At 52.7% G+C, this 22,819-nt stretch overlaps 1 protein-coding gene across 1 annotated transcript; it reads left to right on the top strand.

Annotated features, from left to right (window-relative positions):
- The first annotated feature begins 4,448 nt into the window (after positions 1 to 4,448).
- On the top strand, positions 4,449 to 13,247 carry ANGPTL4 (angiopoietin like 4). Its single transcript, XM_066205631.1, has 7 exons — positions 4,449 to 4,968; positions 5,309 to 5,419; positions 5,906 to 6,032; positions 10,321 to 10,434; positions 10,520 to 10,615; positions 10,916 to 11,191; positions 11,733 to 13,247. The coding sequence occupies exons 1-7, from the start codon at positions 4,453 to 4,455 to the stop codon at positions 11,912 to 11,914; spliced, it is 1,422 nt and encodes a 473-aa protein (XP_066061728.1). The 5' UTR covers positions 4,449 to 4,452; the 3' UTR covers positions 11,915 to 13,247.
- Positions 13,248 to 22,819: the final 9,572 nt, after the last annotated feature.

The following is a 22,819-nucleotide window of genomic DNA, read 5'->3' as shown; positions in this document are numbered from 1 at the left end:
CAGATTTCTCTGGCTGCAAAGCCTCCCACGTTACCCCAAGCCCTCTGGTTTCCTGCCTTCTGTCGTGTGTGACCTTCTGCACAGTAACCCCGGTGCTCCCCACAGAGCCCGGGATGGCAGGAAGAATAAAGGAGAGTGACGACTTGCATAACGTTCATCCAGGCCCGCCAGAAAAATAAGGAGACTGCTTGGAATGAGAGCATCACTGGCCTTTTATGTCAGCTTTTCAAACATGAAAATGGGCCTCCCTGCTCTGGGCTAACGGGCCCCAGGACCTTCCCCTGGTGAGAGAGACCCCAGGGTGGCTGCAACTCTTACCCATTGTCTGGAGACCTCAGAAGATATGGCAAGCTGGGTAACAACATCTTGCCTCACTTGGACTGCCAGTGGTTTACCCAGGGCTGCCCTGTGCTGGCAGGGAAAGCCAGAGGAGACAGGGTGGGACTGGAGCCCAGTGACACGGCCGATCTCCCTATGGACCTGCTTCTCAGTGGGGTGGATAGCTGTGGCAAATTTTCCGTCTTTCTGACTGACCCTGCTTGGAAATTCATCCCTACTCAAGAAGCAGCCAAGAGCAGAAATATTGGGTGTCCTCTTACAGGGTGAGGGGGTATCCCCAGCCCTGTGAAAGGATGAGGCTATGCTCTGGCAGCCTGTGCCACCCTGCTGACCCCTTGGGGCAGTGAGGATTGGGGTACAACCAACCTGGACAGGTGGCAGGAGCCTCATGGCCCTTCTCCAGAGTGGGGAGTGACAAAGCTTGAGCCAGCAAACTTGCTTGGGAAGAGTGGGAATAGGTGACCTCAGGGGTGAGGGTTTAGCAAGCTGTTTGGCTGCAGGAGTAGACCAGGGTGGCGAAGGATGAATCCTTGCAGGATCAGGCGTGAGCAGAGACTGAGGCGGATGGGGTACCCACTCTGCCTGGGAACGCTTCCAGTGCTGATCTGGGTGAAGTATGCTGCTGCACCCAGATGGGGGCCAGTAGGAAATCTGTGTTGGATTTTTCCCATCCTCTGTTGAATCAGAATTATGTTCCTCTGGGAAACCTAAATTTATACTTGAAGCTGTGATGATGTATTTCACACATCCTATTCCCTCTCACTGCAGTGTCCCTTACGTTTGCAATTTCTAACAACAAAGCAACGCTGTGAGCAACCTTCCTATAAATCATCCAACCATCCCTTCTGGTGATGTGAGCCTGGGGCTGAGCAGCTGCAGGAATTCGTGTGAGTTCAGACCGCGCTGAACTTTCACACAGTGACCTGCCAGGGCAGCCTGGGAAGGAGCGGGATGGAGAAAGGCAGGGAACAAAGACACTCCCTACAGCCCACCCGCTCACAGCCTGATGTACATGGGACAGGAATGGGGATGGGGATGAGGATGGGGGGATGTGCCACCATGCATGTGCGGGCCGTTTGAAGGAGCTCCTTGTGATGTGTGCTGGTGATACTGCCTTTCCTGGGTGTCTGAGCTGGTGGGACTGCATGGAAGAAAGGATAGGGATGGATATAGTGATAGGAACAAGGATAAGAACTGGAGGATGGGGTTGGGAGCATCCCTTGGTCCCTGAGAGAACCTCCAGAGAAAATAACTTCCTCTGGAGTCTGCTGTTCCCTGCCCAAGGGATGACCCCAGACACCCCCAGAGAGCACTGAGAGCCATTGTTGTGCCCTGCTAGTCCCTGTCCTGCTCTGGGTCCCAAGGCCACTGCGCTGTCCTCATGGGTTCCCTCATGGGGACCTGCACAGGGGACGGGGTCCTTCATCCCCTTCAAACCTCAATCCTTCCCTGGCCCCAAGCCAGCCTGGCAGCTGGGATCCTACAGAGATTTTGACCCTAGCCCTTTTCCACGCCAGACAGAGCAGGGCATGGAGAAATGCCCCAGGAGCTCACACTCTGCTGGCCAGGCCGTTTTAAGCCTGATTTAAACTTGAGACCACCTGGTTCTGTGGAGAGCACCTTCCCATCAGCTCATTCCTAGCCTGATGCAGCTCATGGCCTCTGAGGGCTTTGCATTTGTGTATCTTAAAAATTTGTACTTCTCAGGGCAAATTTGAGAAGTTGCAAAAAGAAAACACAGCCAAAGGAAAACACAGCCAAAGGAAAACGCATTAATCATACAGCTTCTCAACAGGCCTTGGCTTCTCACATTCCCTCTCTCCTGCCACTGCAGAAAATAACCAGTGATAACATGTCTGCTGCAGCACCCGGAGTAACCCCGTCATTTCCCAGGACAAGCTCCAGTGTTGGGTAATGGTGGGCAGGGAGCAGAGCTCACACAGGATTCATTTTGCCTGACGTCGTTAACCCACAGCAATAGCCAACACATGAAATTGTGCTTCCCTGTTTGTCCCAGTGACTCAAGGGTTGGTGTTTTCCAGTCCAGAGGGCTCTTGGGGTGACGGGTGCTCCAGCCCTGGGCTCCATGGGCATGACTCCTGCCAGCTCACTCCCTCCTGGCATGCCAAAAACCAACAATACAAGCTGAAAAGGAGAATATTCATTTTTCAGATTCCATCTGGGAATTTTTGGCAGCCCCTACAGCACTCAGGGGTGGTGGATATGGGGGCATATCTGTCCTTGGCCAGGGGCCATGACCTGGGGGCAAGGGGGGCACAGGCCAGCCAGGGGCACCCTAAAGAGCCTTGCAGGGACCTCAGACCCTGCAGAGAAGGCTGTCGGAGGGGGACAGTGGAACCCCCTCCCCACCACTACCATCTCTATGTCCCCAGCTCCTCTCTAGCAATAGTGTCAGGGACAGCACAGAGGGACTCCCCCAAAGCACAAAGATTTGGAAAAAGACATTCACATTTTTATTGTTTCTTTTTCTCCTGCAGTGTTTTCTACCTGTTTTTTTTGTTTTGTTTTGTTTTGTTTTTTTTTTCCTATTTCCTCACTTGAAAAAATCCTTCTGACCATGAAATAAATGTGAAAAGAGTGGCTCGTGGAGGCGCCTTGGCACTCTCTGGAGTGTATGCTTGCTGGAATTTCCAAAATTCCTCTTTAACCTCTGTGACTCCACCCTGAGCTGTTGCTGTTGGGGGCATTCACTGAGGTCTCTCACTCACCCTTCCAACAGCATCAGCCTGGGGAATATTTGGAGATGGCATGGGGACTCCTGGAAAGATAAGTCCTCCAGTCAGGTGTTTTCGGATGAGACGAAAAGCCTTTTCCAGGGGCCATGCCTGAGCTGCAGGGCTCCGAGCGACAGTGGTGGGATGGAGGCAGAACTGCTGTGGGCTTCAGTGGAGGAGCTTGACCCAGGAATCAGCGGCCTGCAGCCCTGGTCCCGGGGGGCTCACGTCGGCCAGACCCAGTGAGCGGTGGGAAGCAGGGATTTGGCTCCAAAATCCAGAGTGGGAGGAGAGGCAGTTCCCTGCTCGAGGCTGCGCGGCACAGAGCAGGGACAGAGCCCTGGGGCAGCAGGAGGAAGCACCCGTGGGGAGGGAGCAGAAGGGCTCCATCTGCTCCAATCCAAACAGAGCCGACAGCAGCTCCATCGCAGTGTGTAAATTCCTTCATGGAGAGAAAACAGGGACTCGAAAATTCCTTTAAGACAGAAGAAAAAAGCAGAACAAGAAGGAAGAGCCAGAAACCGGGGTTGAAGACACTGGCAAATAAAATAAGATGCACATTTTTCACAGGGGGGTGATTGCAACCTGTGGGGGGAGGGTAGTGAGAGATGAATCTATCCATCCTTGTAGCTCTTGAGGACCAGGAATGTTTAGAGGAGTGAACATGCTGCTTCCCTCAGGTGTACAAAGGTGCTGACACTGAGCATACCCCCTCTACAGGGTTGGCAGCACCCACCTGTGCCAGGCCAGGGGCCCCAGCAGAGCCCTGTGCCACAGGGTATTCCCGCCCAGGGCCCGCAGGTGTCGGAGGGGCACGGCCTCAGAAGGTGACACGGGTGGTTCCACGGGAGTGGGGGACCAAGCATCAGGGCTTGGTGCAGATCAGGGTCCCCAGAGCAGGATGAGGGGCAGGACAGTCAGCATGGGTGGAATAGGGATGGGCATGGGGACAGGGATGGGGACAGGGATGGGAACGGGTATGGGCATAGGGTAGGGATTGGAATGGGGATAGGAACAGGATAGGAAAGCAGATGGGAATAGGGACAGGAATGGGATGAGGAGGGGAATGGGGACAGGGATGGAGATGAGGACAAGGACAGGAACGGAGATGGAGATGGGGATGGATACAAGGATGGGTACAGCAATGAGTACTGGTGCAGGCAGGGTTCAGCGGCAGGGACCAAGGCTGCCCCGGGCGAGGGCGGACAAGACTCGGAGCGGGCGGCGGATACGGGGCCTGAGCCGCGGCCCACGGAGAGGACGAACAAAGCGGCGGGGCCGGGTGGGCGGGGAGGGGCCGGTGCGGGACCCTCCCCGCCACGGGGGCATAAAAGCAGGGCGGCGGCAACAGCGCGAGTAGAGGAGCGAAACGGGTACAATGCAGCTCGGCGGCGCAGCGCTGCTGCTGTGCGCGGCGGGGCTGGCCGCGGCCCCCGCGCCCGCTCCGGGAGCCGGGGCCGAGCGGCGGGCGGCGGCGGGAGCCGGGCGGGAGCGGCGGGCGCAGTTCGCCTCCTGGGACGAGGTCAACGTGCTGGCCCACGGGCTGCTGCAGCTGGGGCACGGCCTGAAGGAGCACGTGGAGCGCACCAAGGGACAGCTGCGGGAGCTGGGCGGGCGGCTGAGCGCCCACAACAGCTCTCTGGGGCGGCTGCTGCGGCAGGCGCGGGAGGCGCAGGAGCGCGGCGAGCGGCTGCGGGGAAGCGTGCGGGAGCTGGAGGGCCGCGGCTGGCAGCTGCTCAACCTCTCCGAGGCACTGCGGCAGCGGCTGGAGGAGGTGGCGGCTGACAAGGACGCGATCCAGGGCCGGCTGGAGCGGCTGGAGGGCCGGGTCCGTCTGGCGCTGCAGGCGCGGCCGGCTGGGAACCAGAGCGCTCGGGACCTGGGGGCGCTGCAGGTGAGCGCGGGGCCACCGGCATCCACCGGAGGAGCGGAGGGTGGACCAGACCAACACCGGCCGGGTGGAGCGGGATAGAGAGGACAGAGCCCCGCCAGTGGCACCGATGCGGGAAGCGTGGGGGGGGAGGGGGGGACGACATACCCCCAGACCCGCTAGGGGACACCGGGAGCGACTGCGGGTAAGAGCGATGGGAGACCCGGCTGTCCCGGGACATCGGGAGCAGTGTGGGGGGGATCAGCTTCAGGAGAGCAGAGAGGTCCTGGGAGCACCCTCCCGGGAGTCGCGCATAGCCAGAGCTTCTCGGAGCTGTGGGGTTCACCTGGCTCTTCCCCCGCAGTCCCTGATGGATGCTCAGAACCTGCGGATCGAGGAGCTTCTGCAGAAAATCAAGCAGCAGCAGTACAAGCTGGACAAGCAGAACCTGCAGATTAAAAGCTTGCAGAGCAAGGTGAGCACCTGTCCTGTGCTGCAGCCCCTAGACTGGCCCTACGTGCTCTGGGCACCCTGGTGTCCAGAACACCCCTGCTGTCCCAGCACTGGTGGCTCTGCTGGTGCTCCCTGCCTTTGGGGACCCCAAAGGGGCCACTGCTCTGGTCCCCGGGCTGCAGTGTATCATCAGTGATGTGAGGGTAGCAACCTGCAAGCTTCCAGAGAGTTTGCATGGAGCAATAGGAGGAACTGGTGGGTGGGAACAGCCCCCCCTGGCCTCTGCCTTTGCATTCATCTGCAGAATAAATTAGCTAGCATATGTGTGAAAAAAGCACAATCATTTCTGGGTTTGCTAGGACTGGGCATCTCCTGTTCCTCGAGATTTCCAGGCAAGTTCAGTCCCAGCTCAGGGAGTGGCTGGCATGTGGCTGACCTGCTCCCCTGTGTAACAGGGTGGAAAACAAGCCGATATAAAACCATTCTGACTTGTGCTTTTTTTTTTTAGGTCAATCTACTAATTCCCCTACACCACAACAAAACGCAGTCTCCAAAATGGAAAATAAACCTGAAGAAGAGCCTCAGCCTCACCAACCAGAGCCAGAATGGCAGTGGGGAGTCCATGCAGACACAGAGTGAGTATCTGCTTGTGCCGCCCTGCTCATCCATGCCAGAGCAAACCTGTAGCAGTTAGAACCTTTTGGAAACAAAAGGTTCATTTGTCCTGAGCAAGGATGTGAGATTTGCTTGAAAAGCTGGAGCTTAGGAGTATGGCCAGAGTGAGGGGTTCTGGAGCACAGACTTGCCTTCTGGGCCAGTGTTAGTCCAGCAGGAATTTAAGGATTAAAGAGGCTTTTTTCCTGCCTGGTGTTAGGAATGCAGTGGGGAGCAGACAAAGCCTGAGAACAGGTATTTGTTGGAAAGGATTGGCAGGTGTGGGCTGAGGAGAGGAGGGTCTCAGCTCTTTTGAGTTAACTCTTGTTCACCTGCTCACACTTCACCAGGCAGGATCTGCTTTGCTGTCTGTGGGAGGAGGGGAGGGTTAGTGAGCCCTGGCCTGAGAGCAGAGCTGTATGCTTGTGTGTCTCTCTCCCTTGGCTCCTATTTAGAGCTCATTCATGAAACACAAGTGTCTCAGCTCACACTATCCTTAGCTGAAGGTGGTGAGTTGCAGTGGATGCTCACAGCCCTCAGAAATGGGCACTGGAGCAAGTGAGTGGTGGCTGCATCTGCAACTCCTGGCTTTGCCTGGAGCATCTTCTCCCCGTGCAGCAAGACTGGAGGGGCTCCTGCAGAGCAAAGGGCAGCAGAGCAGGTATCCCCAGCTGTGCCATGCCCTGCAGCCTCCCTTCAGATAAGAATTGATGTCCCTGCAGGGTTTGCTGGCCAGGAGCTGCTGCTGTCATGCTGTATCAGGTACATCACAGTGCTGGCTCTGCCTGTGCCACTGTCTAGGGATCTTCAGCAGGAGGAAAACAGAAACCAGGCAGGATGAGGAGGCATGGGGAGTTCCTGCTCAAGGCCTGATGCAGGGATGGTTATGAGAAAACATGATAATTTGTGGAGGCTGGAGCTGTCACTGATGTGTCTGAAAGTTGGGTGAGCAGAACAAAGGGCTTGTCCACATGGACAAGAAGAGAGGTGGGATGTGAGGCTTCAAACTCCTTCTGGGGCACAGCTCAGTGGGGCTGGGCAGGGACAACCTTACTCAGAGCAGCAGTTCTGAGCCAGAAAGCTCTCTCACAACTTCTCTCAGCCTTAGATTTTTTCCTAAGCTCTGCCTTGTGAGTTGCCTGCATAGAACAATTTGGGTGGAAAGAGACCTTTAGAGGTTATCTAGATGTTAATATAACCCTTGATTCCACTCTCAGGTTATGCTGAAAGTGGGGTGCAAGGAGGTGGGTTGGGACCTTTGCTACTTGCTGGTGCAAGTGTAGGATGTTCTGGCTGATGCTGGCTACAGAAATGTTTGTGATGCATCATGGAAGGCAGCAAGAGCTAGAGCCCCTAGGGGTGCTGTGTGAGCTCAGCACCTTCCAGTGCTGCAGTGTCCCTGATGGAAAGACCCTGGAACATGCCAATTCTGTCCTGCCAGCTGTGAGCTTCCCTTTTCCTTGCCTAATCCCTGATGCTGGTATCACTGACAGAAAACAAACTGGCTTCCTTTCATTAGCAAGCCAAGTGAGTTTTCTGTCAAATCCTAAAGCACAGAGGCTGGCCCTGTGCCCTCTGCCCAGGAAAGCTTGTGGCCACTTTCAGAGCACGGGAGTGCCGGGGAGGCTTGTGCTGGCGGCTCCCGGGCTATTGTCAGGCAGAGCCTGGTGCTGGCATGGCCCTGGGGAGCAGCAATGAACTCTGCCAGCAGCCCTTGTAGAAAGACCCTTTTATTTTCATCCAGTGAACACAAGTTTTTTCAGGGCAGGGCTGGCATGGGGCCAAGTATGTGAAAGTTGAAGGCTCAAAGCTGCCTGGAGAGTGAGAGGTTTAATAGCTTGCAGAAAGAGGATCACGTCTTTGGGCAGAGCCTCTGCTTGCTGGCAGCCAGCCGAGTAGGGGAAAGGTAGAGCCCTCCTCATACTCTCCCTGTGGCACTGAGACTCCAAAATAATGGGGTTAGGTTGGGGTGGGAGAGGGGGAGGCAATGCAGGCAGCTCTAGGCATACCCTCATGCCCTGCCATCCCTGAGGATGGGTGTTTATACCAGGTTAATGACCTTCCCCTGTGTTGTGGCTGGAAATCCTGTTGGGTGTACATGGGGCCTAAGGTAGATCCAGCCTTGTTGTGTTGCTTGGCTAAATAAAGGGGGAGGGTAAAGAAAACACAGGAGTAGTCAGGAGGGCTTGTTCTGCTGGTGCCATTTGGATGTGCAACATGAACTGGAACTAACAGCCGTGTTCCTCAAACAAAAAGATTGAGCAGAGGCTGTTCAAACAGCTGCATCTCGTTCAGCTGTGGCACCAGGGGAACAGGGATTGAGTGCAGGCAAGGACCAGAAATGAGAAACAGGCAGAGGTGGAATTGACCTTTGCATGCTGGGACCACTAAACATCCTAGCACTATCCCACCCATGCTGGGAGATGCAGTGGGAGAGAAGGTGAGGAGCTTGGCAAGCCCAGCACATTCCTGCTGTGGCAATATGAGCAGGGGCTTCTGGCTGGGGTGTTCCTTCCTCTGAGCCTGGTTTGCTTCCCTGCCTGCATTTACCCAGAAAGTGGGGATATTCGGGATGCACTCAGCCCTTGCATTGCTTGGGGGCCCTGTGTGATTTTGATCCTTGATGCACAATGCCCTCAATCCCTGTGTTATGGGTTCAGGGTAGGGCTGGAGCACAGCTTGTCCTGTGGTGCACTATGGTGACACCAATCCTGCCCTGGGGGTGCAAGGGGTGCAACCGCCAGCTGTGCTGGCTGTGGGAGAGGGGCTGCCTCTGCTGAGGAAGGGAAATTTTGTGGGGGAGGGGGAGGTGAAGGGAGGAATATGTTGGAAATGGGTGAAAGGTGATGGCAGGTGTCATATTTGTCCCTTGGGTCCCCCCAACCTTTCCTCCAACTGGGGCTCTGCTCTTCACCCCTATGCAGCATGAAGGCTCCCCAGCACCCAGTGAGGATGGGACGGGGTGATGCTCTGCAGGGGCTGCTTTTGCTCTTGGCAGCTCAAAGGCCCTTTTTCTCCCCGTCTATCTGCCCCCAGGAAGCCCCTGGCTGTTGGAGGAAGCCCTTCTCCCTGCTGCTGCTCTGGATCATGGTGTCAGCCCTGACCCTGGGGCAGCTACTGCGAGGGGACCCCACAGTCGGCACCCCAGCATAACCCAGGGCTTGTCTTGATATTTCTTGTATGTCTCAGGGTCATGCTGGCAGCAGCTGTGAGCCAGGGTAGCCAGAGCTACAACCCATCCTCCCTGGCCTGGGGAGAACAGGCCCCCTTTGTCTGGGGGTGATTGGGACACCTGTCCCTGCTGACAAAGAGCCCCTTGACTGTGCGGCAGCCTAGGGCTGAAGTCCCTGCACATCCTCCTGTGGCCTTTTGACTCAGGTGTTGTAACAGGCTCCCCACGGCTCATCTCTCCCAAGTTCTGTGCGTGATGGTTCCTGGATGGACTTTTATCAGTGCTGTTGAAAAGGTGCTTTGCTGGCAGCTCTGGGCAAAGTCCCTGCAGGGCAGACGGACCATCCCTGGGGATGGAGGGGGATGAAGCAGGGTGTGGCTTCACCCTGGGCAATTCACTCCTGCAATGAGCTGGGGCTCCCAGACTCCACCCTCCCCTTCCTTGCCTTAGTCACTGTCTCTTGGAAAAAGGGTCACCCTAGCCTGGTGCTGTGCCTGCTGGTGGCAGGTTGCCTAGCAGGATATCTGGCTGGGGCCACCACAGTTGCTGGGAGAAAGAGGTCATGTGCTGGATGCTCAGCCACCTTCCTGATGCCAGGACTTTGTCTTTATACCCCTGAGGCTCCTTGACCCTGCTTCAGCCTTGTGTGGGATGGGGATGCTTGGCCCTGGTGTTGCCCCACCCCAAATGGGCTGCTCCTGTCTGCGGGTGAAGCCCTCTTACCTCCTATTGTAACTTCAGGGTGAAGCCCTGAAGTTGCCATAAATACCTGGGAAGCTCCTTTGTCTCTCCTTGATGAGGAGCCCTGCTCTCCAGCTGAGGTCACTGCAGCCTGGCCCAAAGCCTGGCTTCTGCCTTGGATGAAAGCCCAAGGAGCTCTGTTTGAATAAAAGGGAAGATGTGGGGTCTCAGTGTTTAAAGATGCTGAAGTCAGGGGCCATTGTCCCCAGCATATGTTCCAGAGCTACAGCCACTGCTGTGCGCAGTTGACTGGGCTTGTGACCAGGGCTGCAAGTGCCGGGGCCATGGTAGGAGCAACCTGCTGAGGAAGTGGGGTTTGTGGCCATCTCCTCAGTTGCTTTTTTCTTCCCCTGCAGAGCTCCCAGAGGGTTGCCACCAGCTCTTCCTGGCTGGGCAGCAAAGCAGTGGCATTTTCCAGGTGCAGCCTGCAGGATCTCAGCCCTTCAAAGTCTACTGTGACATGACTGCAGGTAAAGCTGTGCAGTGTCCCGCAGCACTTAGGAGGGTGCCCTTGTAAATGGTAACCTCAAGTGACTGTGTTTTCTCTTCCCACAGATGGTGGCTGGACAGTGGTCCAGAGGCGCGTGGATGGCTCTGTAGACTTTGACCAGCTGTGGGATGCCTACAAGAATGGCTTTGGAGACCTTCATGGTAGGTGGATAATGGTGTCTATGTTTTCTCACGGTGGGATAAGGGAAGCTTAGCAAAAGTTATTCCCCTTGCTGGCCTCTGGAGCTCTGTGCTGGAGCATAGACATGGGCTGAAGCGGGGGGGACACTGCTTGCAGACCAGGGATCCTGGATCTTCCTGATGTATCCTGCAGGTACCAGACAGTGACTCTCATGCTGCAGTGTCCTAGGTTATCTCTGTTTGTCTCTGGAGTTTGCTCACAACTCTACTTTTCATGGCATGTTTGTGTCCCTGCACCTAATGTCATGAGTCTTATTTCAGGTGACTTTTGGCTGGGCTTGGAGAAGATACATCATCTTGTCCAAGAGGGAAAATACAATCTCCTGATCGAGCTGGAAGACTGGGAGGGGAATTCCCAGGTGGTTCAGTTTGTCTTCAGTCTTGGTGGTGAGAGCACAGCCTACACACTCAACCTGCTGGGGCCTCTGTCTGGAGAGCTGGAAAACGCCATTGGGGAATTCAGGCAGCTGCCCTTCTCCACTCGGGATCGTGACCATGACCTTAAAGCTGACACAAACTGTGCCAAACACCTCTCAGGTCAGTCTGAGGTCTTCTGTCCTAGTATGTGCACTTCCCTTTCAGTCCTCCCCTGTCTGGCAGTGGTCCAGTGGGACACAAACCCTGTGGCACTAGACCCCTTTGCTGTTGAGCTGGTCTTGTCCCCTACTTCCCTGGGACAGCTGCTTCTTTGGGAGGAACTGTGCAGGGAACCAAGAGGGAATCTGAAGCTGAGGCAGGGTTTATGATTCAGGTCTTGGACCAAGCATCTGTCCTCATAACAGCTTTGCTGTCTGCCACTTTGCTTGGAACTTTTTCAAGCAGAGCAGAGGCCTCTCTTGCCCTGGCTGCTGAAGGTTTTTCACATAAGGAGGAGCAGACTGGATTTGCAGATGCAGCCTGAAGTAATGTAGGATCTGTGAAAGGTTCCCCAGTGCACGGGACTCCTTGACTGTACATGAAGGGTCTTGTAAGATCCTGAAGCTCTGGAAAAGTGGGGGAAATAGGGCATCAGCTGCCTTGAACCTGGGTTTTTCTGTCTGGAATTTCTATTAAAATTGTCTCTTCATTGCCCTTGTAGGTGGCTGGTGGTTCAGCACCTGTGGCCATGCCAACCTCAATGGGAAGTACTTCCGCTCCATCCCCCGGCAGAGGCATGAGCGCAAGCAGGGCATCTTTTGGAAGACATGGAAGGGCAGGTATTACCCCCTGAAGTCAACCATCATGAAAATCCAACCTGCAGCGCTGGAAGCAGAGCCCTAAAGTTGCTACTTGAGACTTTCTCTGTGGAGCATGGACCTGAGCTCCATCACTCGGTGTTTACAGAAAACAACCTCCCCTTCCTTGGTTAGAAGCTCTTTAGAGGCATGACACTGCTCCTCGCTAAAAGTAAAACAGCTCCACATTGCCAAAACCCCTGGATGGGAGCTCCCAAACCTGAAGAGGAGCCCCAGGAGGGAGATCCACCTCCAGAGCATGCACAAGGGTCTTCTAACCTGCCACGTGCTGCTGTGGGAAGTTCAAATCGTTTGGTGCTTTCTATCCTGTCTTAACATTTCTGTGCTGTGTTGATGAGCTGGGCCTGGGGCAGGTGGGCATGTGAAGTGTCTCTGCTCTGGACCACAGCAGTGGGTGTGGATCCTTGCTATGTCCTGTCTTTCACTGTTGTTCCCAAATGATGTCCCATGTACCCTCCTGTGAGAGCCCCTGGAGCCTCCTTCCTGTGTGGGGGCTGGGGGCAGTGAGCCTCAGGCAGCTCCATCTGTGCAGCCCCTGTCCCCCTGAGGTACAGGGCTTGGCGGGTGGGCTGAGGTTGACCTGTGCAGAAGGGGAACTCAGGCTCACTTGCCTTCCCTTTGAAGACCTGTATTTCTGGCTGTGCTGGAATTTGCTGGGAGCTGGGAAAACTGCTTCCAGCTCTAAGGTTGATGGGTGAGATCCTGCAGCTGGTTGCCTGAGGGGCCAGGTCCTGGGGTCCTGTGCCTGGAGCCTGCCAGTGCTGCTGGGGGTGGGTAGGACAAGCAGTGGAACAGCACAGATACAGAGCAGGGACTGTCCCTGTGTGGTACCAGCCCTGCTGTCACTGTCAGCCTCCCAAAAGTAGGGGCTGCCTTCTTCCATGAGACAGCTCATGCTTTGCAGAGTGACTGGACCTGTCCCACATGTGTGTCCCAGTACTAAAGGCCAGGGGACCGCAGGGTTTCTCCACAGAGCCACACTTCATCGGGTATGTACCATTACCTCTGCCTTTCGTGTCTGGGGAGAGGTGGCCAAAACAGGTCCCTGAAAACTTACAGGCCAAGCTGCAGTCTTGGGGCTTCCCAAGCGTCCTGCCCTATTGAAGTCATATTGACTACTCTGCTAGAGCTCCTAGCTGCTAAATACTGTACATAGTTGTTTGTAGGATGTTGGACCTTGTTGATGAATTCCCTGTTTCAATTTGTTTTCATATTTAAATGCAGTGTTAATAACAATGTGGTGTAATTTATAAATGTTAATGCTGGAAAGGAAAGCAAGTGTAGTTTGTGTATTTTAAACTTTTTTTGTACTAAAGTATCTTTTCTGAAGATGTCTTTTAATAAAAACAAGCCTTTAAGTGTCCTGCCTGCCTTATTTTCCTGATGGCAGGTGTGTGGAAGCATTGTGAGGACTCTGCATTTGAAAACTTCCTTTGTTGGAATTGTGACCTGAGCCCTCTGCTCCCTTCTGGCCTCCATGTTCAGCTGTAGCCTTATAGAGCTCTGAGATAAATTGCTGCTATAGGGCCCAGCATCAGCTTTTAGTCTGCTTGAAGTTTATGGGCTCCTAAATTCCTTTTTTTCCTGGAAATTAGGCTGTGGGGCAGGAAGCTTATAAGTGCTGATGTGTTGGGTTTTCTTATTCCCTGATGGCAGACCTTTGGACAACGAGAATATTCCTTGGAAGTAGCTGGAAAAGCCTGTGCCAAGTCTTTGAAAATGAGCAGAGGCTGAAGTCTGGATGATTCAGGCCCAACAAAGTCAGCTGCTGAGGGCAAGCACCACTAAATAGCAGCCTTTTAGCTGCTCATACCACATCTGTGTAGTCATCTCCAAAAGTATTTATTGTAACTTCTATGGGGGTGATTATAGATGTCAGAATGAAATGAGCTGGGGATGGAGCAGGGCTATTTAAGGTGATGGAGGTAAATTCCAGCAGTACTCCCAATCCCATCTATATTTTTTCTTCAGCTCTAATATCATAGAAGATAATCACAGGAGAAAAGCTTAGGTGCTCCTAAGGCTGGTCAAGGAAGAAAGAGGAAAAACTGCTTGTTGCAGGAAGAAGAGATGAGACTGGTCTAGTCCCCTGCATGGCTCTAAAAATATCTGATGTACCTAAATGTGGCCCCAGCTCCCACATCTGTCCTGCTTCCCTGGGGGAAATCCCAGGGTTAATAGCTCCAAGCACAACTGTGCAAACAGCCCATTATACCCAGCTCTGTGCTCACTGCTGCATTCAGAAATGCATTTTTAATATTCTCTTTGCTTAATTCAAAACTTGCTTGGTCCTTGAGTGGAGCAGCAGATACTAGAGTGCATATTTTAGTCTGGATGCTAAAGTGATAAGACCGAGGTGGGATTTATGCATCGAATAGAAGCTGGTGAAGGAGCTCTTCTGCAGTACCAGGTGTTTTTTTGTAGAGTTGGGGTTTGCTCCCCTGTGGTGCATTTGACCTACGGGAGGTGCCTGGTGGATGGTGCCAGTCAGTACCGGACATCATCCAGGGTTTGGTAAATGCCAAATTGGCAAATGCTAAATGCCCTAAACCTTGCCTATCCTAGGGATCACAGCTTCTGCTTTCCTGTGAGTCTCAGTTTTGCCTGTTCTGCTGCACGAGTCTCCACATTCCATGAGTGTCAGTGCCAGCCATGCCCCAGGGCCATCGGTGCCACACTGGAGCTTGTGGCATCCTCGGCCCCCTTCAAGGTCCCTCTGCAGAAGCCAGTTCTGAGTCTGTTTTCATCTGAAATCCTCCACCTCTTTCATTTTTAACAACCATTTCAACTGCAGTTCGTGGTAGCATCTGGGAGGTATCACAGGGCTCCCTCCAGCGACAGCAACAGACCCAGCACGGCGCTGCCGGAGCAGAAGCGTCCTCCAGCTATCGAATGCTCCTGCACCCAAAACCAGCCGTGGTTCCTGCAGGGAAGGTTCCTCCTGTGTCAGCAGCTCCTGGTGGCATAAGCCACCCGGGACTTCAAGACCCCCCAGCAAAACCCCACTGAGGGCTGCTGTAAGGGCTCCTTCTGAAGGTGAGGGTGGTGTGAGAACAAAGGCTGCAGGGTCTGGACACGGTGGGATGGGGGTTTGGGGGCCAGCAGCACTGTGGGACAGACTGGGGCTGTGCTCCAATGGGTGGCACGGAGCTGGCGTGCTCCTAAGTGCCGAGCTTGGAGCTGTCGGTAGAATCAGATTGACCCGGGATTCTCACAGAGCATTATTAGATCAAGATGAAGTTGTGCATCAGGCACCAACATTTCGAGTCAGCTGTGTTTGTGGCCCCAAAAAGTGAGGATAGGCTCAGCATGCTGCACAGACCTCCCTCTGAACAGTAACAACAGCCATCGGGAGACATGACTGCAGAGCCTCAAGCCCATTTTTATCCTTCAGCGGAATCCAAATCGCTCTTTGGCAAAAAGGAAAGGTGTTTGTGTGTACACAGAGCTGCACCAACTTGGATGGGCGAGCTGAACCGCGCATCCTTGGCACCAGGGTGCTGGAGTGAGTTAGCCGGAGGCATCACCTGAGCCCCCCATTACCAGTGTATGGTACAAAACCAAAAAATCAAATTGGCAAATCCCCACTGAGAACAGAAACCTGCCACACAGCCAAGGAACTGCAAACTGAAAGCAAGAGAAAAGTTCCCCACTCACCAGCACTCTCCAGGCGCCCCCAGCCCAGCTCTCGGCCTCACCAGCACTAGCAAGGGTCATACTTTCAAAGTCATCCCCTGGCTCTCAATGCCTCAGGGTGCCTGGCAGACACAGGAGTGCCAGAACTCTCCCAGTAGCATCAGCTCTTCTGCTGGTGGTCAGCAGCACTGAGCACAAATTGAATTTCTTGTGGACGTGCCTGGCACAGCTTTGCACCTGCACCTTTACCAGGGACACCTCCCAAGCAGAGTGTTCTGGGGTGGCTCCCTGAGAGTGCTCACGGACTCCCAGGGGTTCAGATCCCACTAAGAGGGAGGGAAGGGGAAATCCTGGCTCAAGAATCCCAGGCAGGTGGCTGTGTCTCTGGGACACCGCAGGGATTCATGCTCTCAGGACAAGCTTCAAGCATCTTAGGTGACCATTTTGAGCAAGTTTATACCATATTAGAAAAACAAGCAGATGGCATAGACCTGACAGCTCTTCAGCATGTGGACTCCAGAGAGTTTAATAAAGTGTTTGGGGCTAGTAGGACCCTCGCTGGCTGTTGAAGAGCACAGGCAGTGTGCAGCTGCAGAGAGAGCTGCAGGGTGTGTGGAGAGTCACGGGGGCCCTTCTGGAGTCACTGGAGCTGCTGTGAGAGGGCTTCAGTCCCAACAGTGACAGTCTGGGGCAGTGCCAGTGGGACGCCCAGAGTGGCAATCAGACTGGTCAAACAGGAAAGTTTGCTTAATAGTTTGTCGATGTAGGTGAGACCCACAGGCCACCACCTTTGGAGTCTTTCCTTCTCCAAGCACAAAAATGCTGCTACCAGGCGAGTTCACCTGCATCTTTGGAGCAGGGAGGAGCCTGAGCGTGGCCGTTCAAATTCCCTGAGCGCATTTGCTAAGGGTGGACCTGGGCCCCTCTGTTGGAGCGTCATTTTGCTCAAATTTGGTGACACTCCTGGGGGGATTGGAGCCCCTCGGGAGGCACACACAGAAGGCGGTAAAGTATATTTCTTGGAATGTAAAAAGGCGGTTCAAGTCCCTCTTAGTGCTTGAAAAGGCGGGAATAAGTCCCGGCATGGCAAAGAAGCCGCCCTTGACCGAGGCTGTGCAGAACAACCCTCCGCTGTGCCGGGAGCGGTGCCCGCGGGAGCAGCCGGGCGCAGCGATGCCGCTCCCGCGGGCGCCCCCGCGGCTCCGCGGAACGGCGGGCAGCGGCGGCAGCGGGGTCAGGCTGGCGCCGTGTCCGCAGCGGCTCCCAGGGGACTGCGGGTGCTCGGCGGGCTGGGCTGAGGTGTGCTCGGAGGAAAAAGGCTGAGGAAGAGTGGTTGAAGCATTTTAAAAGATACAGTGGGAAGCTATAAAAAAAATCGTGTGCTAGAAAGAGTATTTAACGTTTGGTGATTCCTTCAAGACGTTTTAATCTAAGAGTTGGTTTTAAAAAAATATTGTGGGCTTGTGGAAAGCTTTTGTTCCAGCTCCCAGGAGGGCCATGTCTCTGGGACACAAACCTGCACGGAGGGAGCTGCTCCCTCTGGGTCACTGTGCACACGGGACCTCCTCAGAAAGGGAGATTCGGGTAGATCTGCATCCTGAGGCACCTCAGCTTCCAAATGTGTGCTGCTTGTGTCAGTTTTCCTGGAAAACTTATATTTTTTGTGAATTCAGATTTAGCTGTAACAATTTGAATGCATTGTTGGGGTGTAAACTAGAAATACAATGGAGTACATTCTCCAGGTGTGTGTCAGCTCACACACCACTTTATTTTTGTATGTATATGAGATTCCCTGTGGACATGCACTTGCTTATAACATTGCTATTTTTGTATATTTCTAAAATAATATTTATTAAAGCACATTTTTCTGCATGTACATTTATATTAGGTGAAGGGATGATAAACATACAAATAATATTTGAAGACCTCCCCCGGAATAAGGAGAACTGTTGTAGCTGTTCTTGAAGATCTGCTATGTTCTGTTTATGAAGGGAGGGCATCACCTATGGCTGGGACTAGTGGCATGGGCAGAGCGGCAGGAAACCTTCTTACACTAATATTATTTCTATTAACTTGGGAAAACTTTCATTTTCTTCCAGGACAATGGACAAAAGGTCCTTCCTGAGCAGGAAACTGGTTCTGTTGCCTAATGCTTTGTACTGCCCCTTCAGTGAAAAGGAAAGGAAAAGATTTTTGCTACTGAAAAAAAATTACATGTACGTATATCTTGGGGGGGGGGGGGGGGGGGGTGCACATGGGCATAAAGAAATGGCCTACTACTGGAGTAGTAACATAGAAAGTGGGAGCCCACCAGAGTCACATACTCCTCAGTTCATCTTGATCCAGTTGCAGTGGGAGCACCTGGCACGAATCGGTAGCAGAAGCAGCAGAAACAACATCAGAGAAAAGCCACCCCCTTACCCTGGGACATCCTGCAACAGTCCATGTCCCACATGTGGTAGAGATACTGTTGGAACAGTATCCCACCCGAGCTCTGTCACAACAACAAATCTTCCTAACTGCACTCTTAAAAAGATGCAACACCTTGAATCCAGTGATCTGAATGCCTCTACCTGACGATGGAAAAGCACATCTCCAGTCTGAGCAAGGGATGAAGATTTTCATTAACTGATGTTCCCCCACATAACCCAGATCTAGTTCTGGGCTCATCCTGCTACCTGCAAGGACAGTGATGGTCTAGACCATCCCTGGGGATGGCAGGGGCAGGTAACAGAAGCAGAACTGCTCCCAGCAAGGAGGAGCACACAGGGAACAGCCTTGGCTCATGCTGCACATCTGGGAAGAGGGAAATGAGTTAACAGCTATACATTTAATACTTGATATGCTTTTGGTGTTTGTCATGCAGCAGGAATGATTTGGAAAGAGCAGGGATTTTTCACATCAGCAGGACAGAGAGTATCCAATGGAGAGGAAATACGCAGTTTGCTAGAATCAGTACAATTCCCTGCAGAAACTGCTGTAGTACCTTGTCCAGCTCACACTAGAGGCATTACAGTGGTTGGCAGAGGCAGTGCCCCCAGCTGACGCAGCTGTGAAGGCACAGCCAGGCAGCCTCCGGGATGACGTGCCACTGTAACTCTATCTCTAATGGTGGTCCAGAGTGAAAGGCCCAACTTGACAGAATTTCCAACTATGTATGAGAAGGGTGGCTCAACAGAAGTAAAGAGAGGATGAGAAAAGTGGGAGGCAACTCAAAATGATGATGGAATATGGTCAGCTGGAGGAAAACTGGTCTACCAAAGAAATGTTTAGTAACAGTGGTGAGATGGTTTCAGGGTAAAGCCTATGGAGGGACAAAAAGCGTGGGCAGCTCCAGGAATTTAGGCTGCTGCAAAATAAATTACTAATAGCTGCCCAGCTTGCGCAAAGTTCTCATGTAACAGACCAAGCTCAGAGGTAGGAGGGTTACCATGGGGCTGCTTCCCTTTCCAGTGGCTGCAGAGAGACTACAGACACTTCACCTCCAACTGGGTACAGGAGTTTGTTGGTGATGATAGAATAGTGGCCAGGCTGGGCAGGAGTCTTTCCAACATGAAGAGCTGACAGAGGAGGAGCAGTAAATGCCTGGCTAAAGGAAGATACTTGGGGTTCCAGAGCTTATTGAAATAGACAGAGGTGCTCATTTTACAGCAAATATAATCCATCAGCTGTACAAGTCCTTAGGGAGAGACAGGAAATTACAAATACCACATCACTCACAGTCTTCAGGAGAAGTAGAGAGAATTAATAGAACATTGAAAGAAAATATAGTGAAAATATGCACGTACACTAACCTGAAATGGCCAGAAGCCTTAAATTTGGCTCTGTGAGATGTCCAGAATACTCTGTGATAAGCCGTAGGGCTGACACGAGCAGAAATACTCTTTGGAAGGCACTTAGCTATGCCAGGATTTTATATTTCAGCTATGGCCAGCTTATTGGATGGAGATTGACCCAGTGTGTCATATATATGCAGAAAGGGTTCAAAGAACAAATTATGCTCAGTGTTATCAACTCAACCCCCTGAAATACAGGTACATGATATACAGCCTGGAGATGGAATTTTAAATAAGATATTCTGTAGAAAATCCAAATTAGGACCTAGATAGGAGGGGTAGTGCTGTTTTACTGTGTTCCTATTTTGCTGTTAAAGTTATAGGTAAGAAAAATTGGATATGCTATCCTCACATCAAACAACCAGTAGATGTTCTCTTCCATTATTTTCACTAGTGGTGACCAGTGATCAATATTGGGCCCAGTCCTGCTCAGTATCTTTATTGATGATCTGGATAAGGGGATTGAGTCCACCCTGAGTAAATTCATGGATGACACCAAGATGGGTGGGAGTGTTGATCTGCTGGAGGGTAGGAAAACCTTGCAGAGGGATCTGCACAGGCTGGATCAATGGGCCAAGACCAATAGCATGAGGCTCAAAAACACCAATTCCCAGGTCCTACGCTTTGGCCACAATAATCCCCTGCAGTGATGCAGGTTTGGGGTAGAGTGGCTGGAAAGTTCCAAGCAGAGAAGGGCGTGGGGGTGCTGGTCAACAGCAGGTGAACATGAGCCCAGGAGTGTTTAGGCCAAGAAGGCCAGTGGCACCATAGTATGGCCAGCAGAAACAGGGAGGTGATTCTTCTTCTGAACTTAGCAATGGTGAGGCAACACTGAGTCCTGTGTGCAGTTCTGTGCCACTCAGCTCGGGAAGGACATTTTGGTGCTAACTGAGTCCAGAGAACAGCAAGAAAGCTGGTGAAGGATCTGGAGCAGGTGTCTGATGAGGAGCAGCTGAGGGAGCTGAGGGGGCTCAGCCTGGAGAAAAGGAGGCTCAGAGGGGACCTTCTCACTCTTCACAACTTTCTGACAAGAGGGTGGAACCAGGTGGGAGTCGGGTTTTTCTCCCTGGCAGCCCATAACAGGACAAGAGGACATAGTCTCAAGCTGCACTAGGGGATGTTTACGTTGGACATTAGGAAGAATTTCTTCACAGAAAAGGTGGTTAGACACTGGAATGGGCTGTCCAGGGAGGTGTTGGAGTCGCTGTTCCTGAAGGTGTTTAAGAAAAGACTGGATGTGGCGTTCAGTGCTCTGGTCTAGCGGACAAGGTGGTGCCTGATCATAGGCTGGATTTGATGGTCTCAGAGGCCTTTTTCAACCTTAGTGATTCTGTGATTCTGTGATTCTGTGATCAACCAGTTAATAAATAACTGACTTCTGAGAATCCTTTGTGATTTTGTGTTGGGAATCTTTTAAGTATTTGTGCAAAGGAGTCCATGCTGTACTTTACTCTGCTGGCCCTAATTCTGTTACGTTTTTTACTTGTGATAATGTTGTATGGAAGGGCAGTATTCAAATGTCTTGAAAGTGTTTTTCTTTTTCCTTCCAATATATTAGCAGGTGTGCTCCACTAAAACAAAGGGAGGGCTGTCGTGGAATGCTTCAGTGCCCAGCTCAGGGAGCTGCAGCACAAGCTGCAGGTTGTGCTTAGAGTGGGGGGAATGGCCGGAGTCCCCAGCAAGGGGCTGGGACATGGCACTGACCCTTTGCCTGACCAAGGGCTTGGGGCACTAGGGAGCCAGATGAGGAGTGGCCAGTCACCCTGGGACTCTACAGGAGCCAGGAACAGGAGGCAGACTAAACATCAGCATCAATATGGGCACAGCCCAGGGAGGCTTTGTCTGGGGTCCCTCCCCAGGGGCACCAGCTCAAGCTGTTCTGTGTCACTGCGCCACAAAGGAACCTGAGTCTGGGGTTGTGTTATGGCAAACATGGGTCTGAGCCAGTGAGAGGGGCTGGTCTGACTGAGTGTGGGGTGTGCGGGGAGTCACACGGGGTCTGTAGGATCACTGGAGCCGCTGCTGCAAAGGGGCTTTGTTCCTAGCAGTGTCAGTCCGGGGCAGTGCCAGTGGGAACCCCAGATCAGGATCTGAATGGTCTGACAGGGAAGTTTCCTTACCAGTTTGCTGACCCAGGTGGGACCTCAGGCCACTGCCCTGGAAGCTTGATGGCCTGTGGCAAATCTGAGGATGTGGAATTTACAGAAAGGTTCTGCAAATGCATTCCCCCATCAGTGACACATGTCTAGTTTTGGTGACATGACACTGATTCTCCAATGTAAAACATACCATGAGCTGGAGGGACTCTTGGATGTGAAGAACGTGGCGACTATGGGCTCATGCTTCACCCCACATTGCCCCAGGACAGCATCCCTCCTCTATCACCAAGTCATCATCTCCACTCCTGGCAGCCCATGTTAAAACCCTGTCCCAGGGGATTTTAGAGCTGGATGGCACTCACCATAGTACCATCATCATGTATCTCTCTTTAGAACTTACGGCAAGAACTCCCAGGCATTAGAAGAAGAAAAGAAGAAAGTGATTTCCACCAAAACTGATAAAAAATAGCTTTGGTGGTTTTTTAGGCCTTCTTCCATTAGTGTTCAATTCAGAACTAATAAAGTTACTTGTAATAATGAAAATAAGATGTTTTACTTCTACTGTGCGGAGCAAATCAAGGGAAGCAAAGGCCCCCCTTGCAGACCAGCAAGGAGCCACTCTCCTCTCCCTCCTGTCACATAGTCACTTAATGGTTGCATCATTATCAGCTGTGGGTAACTTAGCACGGGATAATAGCCCTTCCTAGGAGATTCTGTATCCACCATATTCCAGCCTTGTTCCTCCTGATGCTATTTAAGTGTTCATCATTGGATGCTTAACACCTCTGGGTGTGCTTTAGTCATCACTCACCAAGGCATTTCACTTGGTCCTGCAGGAACAGAACACCATCAACAGGAGAAAGTGGTAACACCTTCCAGTAGATCCTGGTGTCAAAAATACGTTTCACGTGGGAAGGATTAGAAGTCTGATGCTCCATGCTGCATGTGAGCACCAAAACCCCTAAGAAAAGATTCCCCTCCCCACTCCTTCAGCAATCACACTGCCTGTCACAGAGGAACAACTGGTCCAACCCATTGCTAGGCTGGGCCTGTGTCTTTCCTAAACCACAGGTTCCATGAAATTTTGGCATTCCTTCCCTGCTGCTTCAATTGCCTAATATGCAACAGGGATACCTAGATACTTTGGCAGTGGGATTGCAGTGTGCTTGCAGCATGTTGGTTCTCAGCCATTCACAGAGCCTGAGCCACTGACAGCCTGGGTGTCACTCCGCCAAGGTGTCACTGCTGCCTCTTTGTCTGCCCCCACTCATTTATTAGCACTTATTTCTGGAAATGGGACCCCTTGGATACCATGGTCCTGCCTCTCCAAGGTGTTCATGTGTTTGGTGGCAGCTGAGA

The sequence above is a fragment of the Chamaea fasciata genome, unplaced genomic scaffold (assembly GCF_029207755.1).
Source record: "Chamaea fasciata isolate MVZ Bird 193981 ecotype frontalis unplaced genomic scaffold, bChaFas1.0.hap1 SCAF_28, whole genome shotgun sequence".
In the NCBI taxonomy this organism is placed as follows: domain Eukaryota; kingdom Metazoa; phylum Chordata; class Aves; order Passeriformes; family Sylviidae; genus Chamaea; species Chamaea fasciata.
Note: the sequence above shows the minus strand (reverse complement) of the source record. Positions and strands in the feature narration are given on the sequence as shown.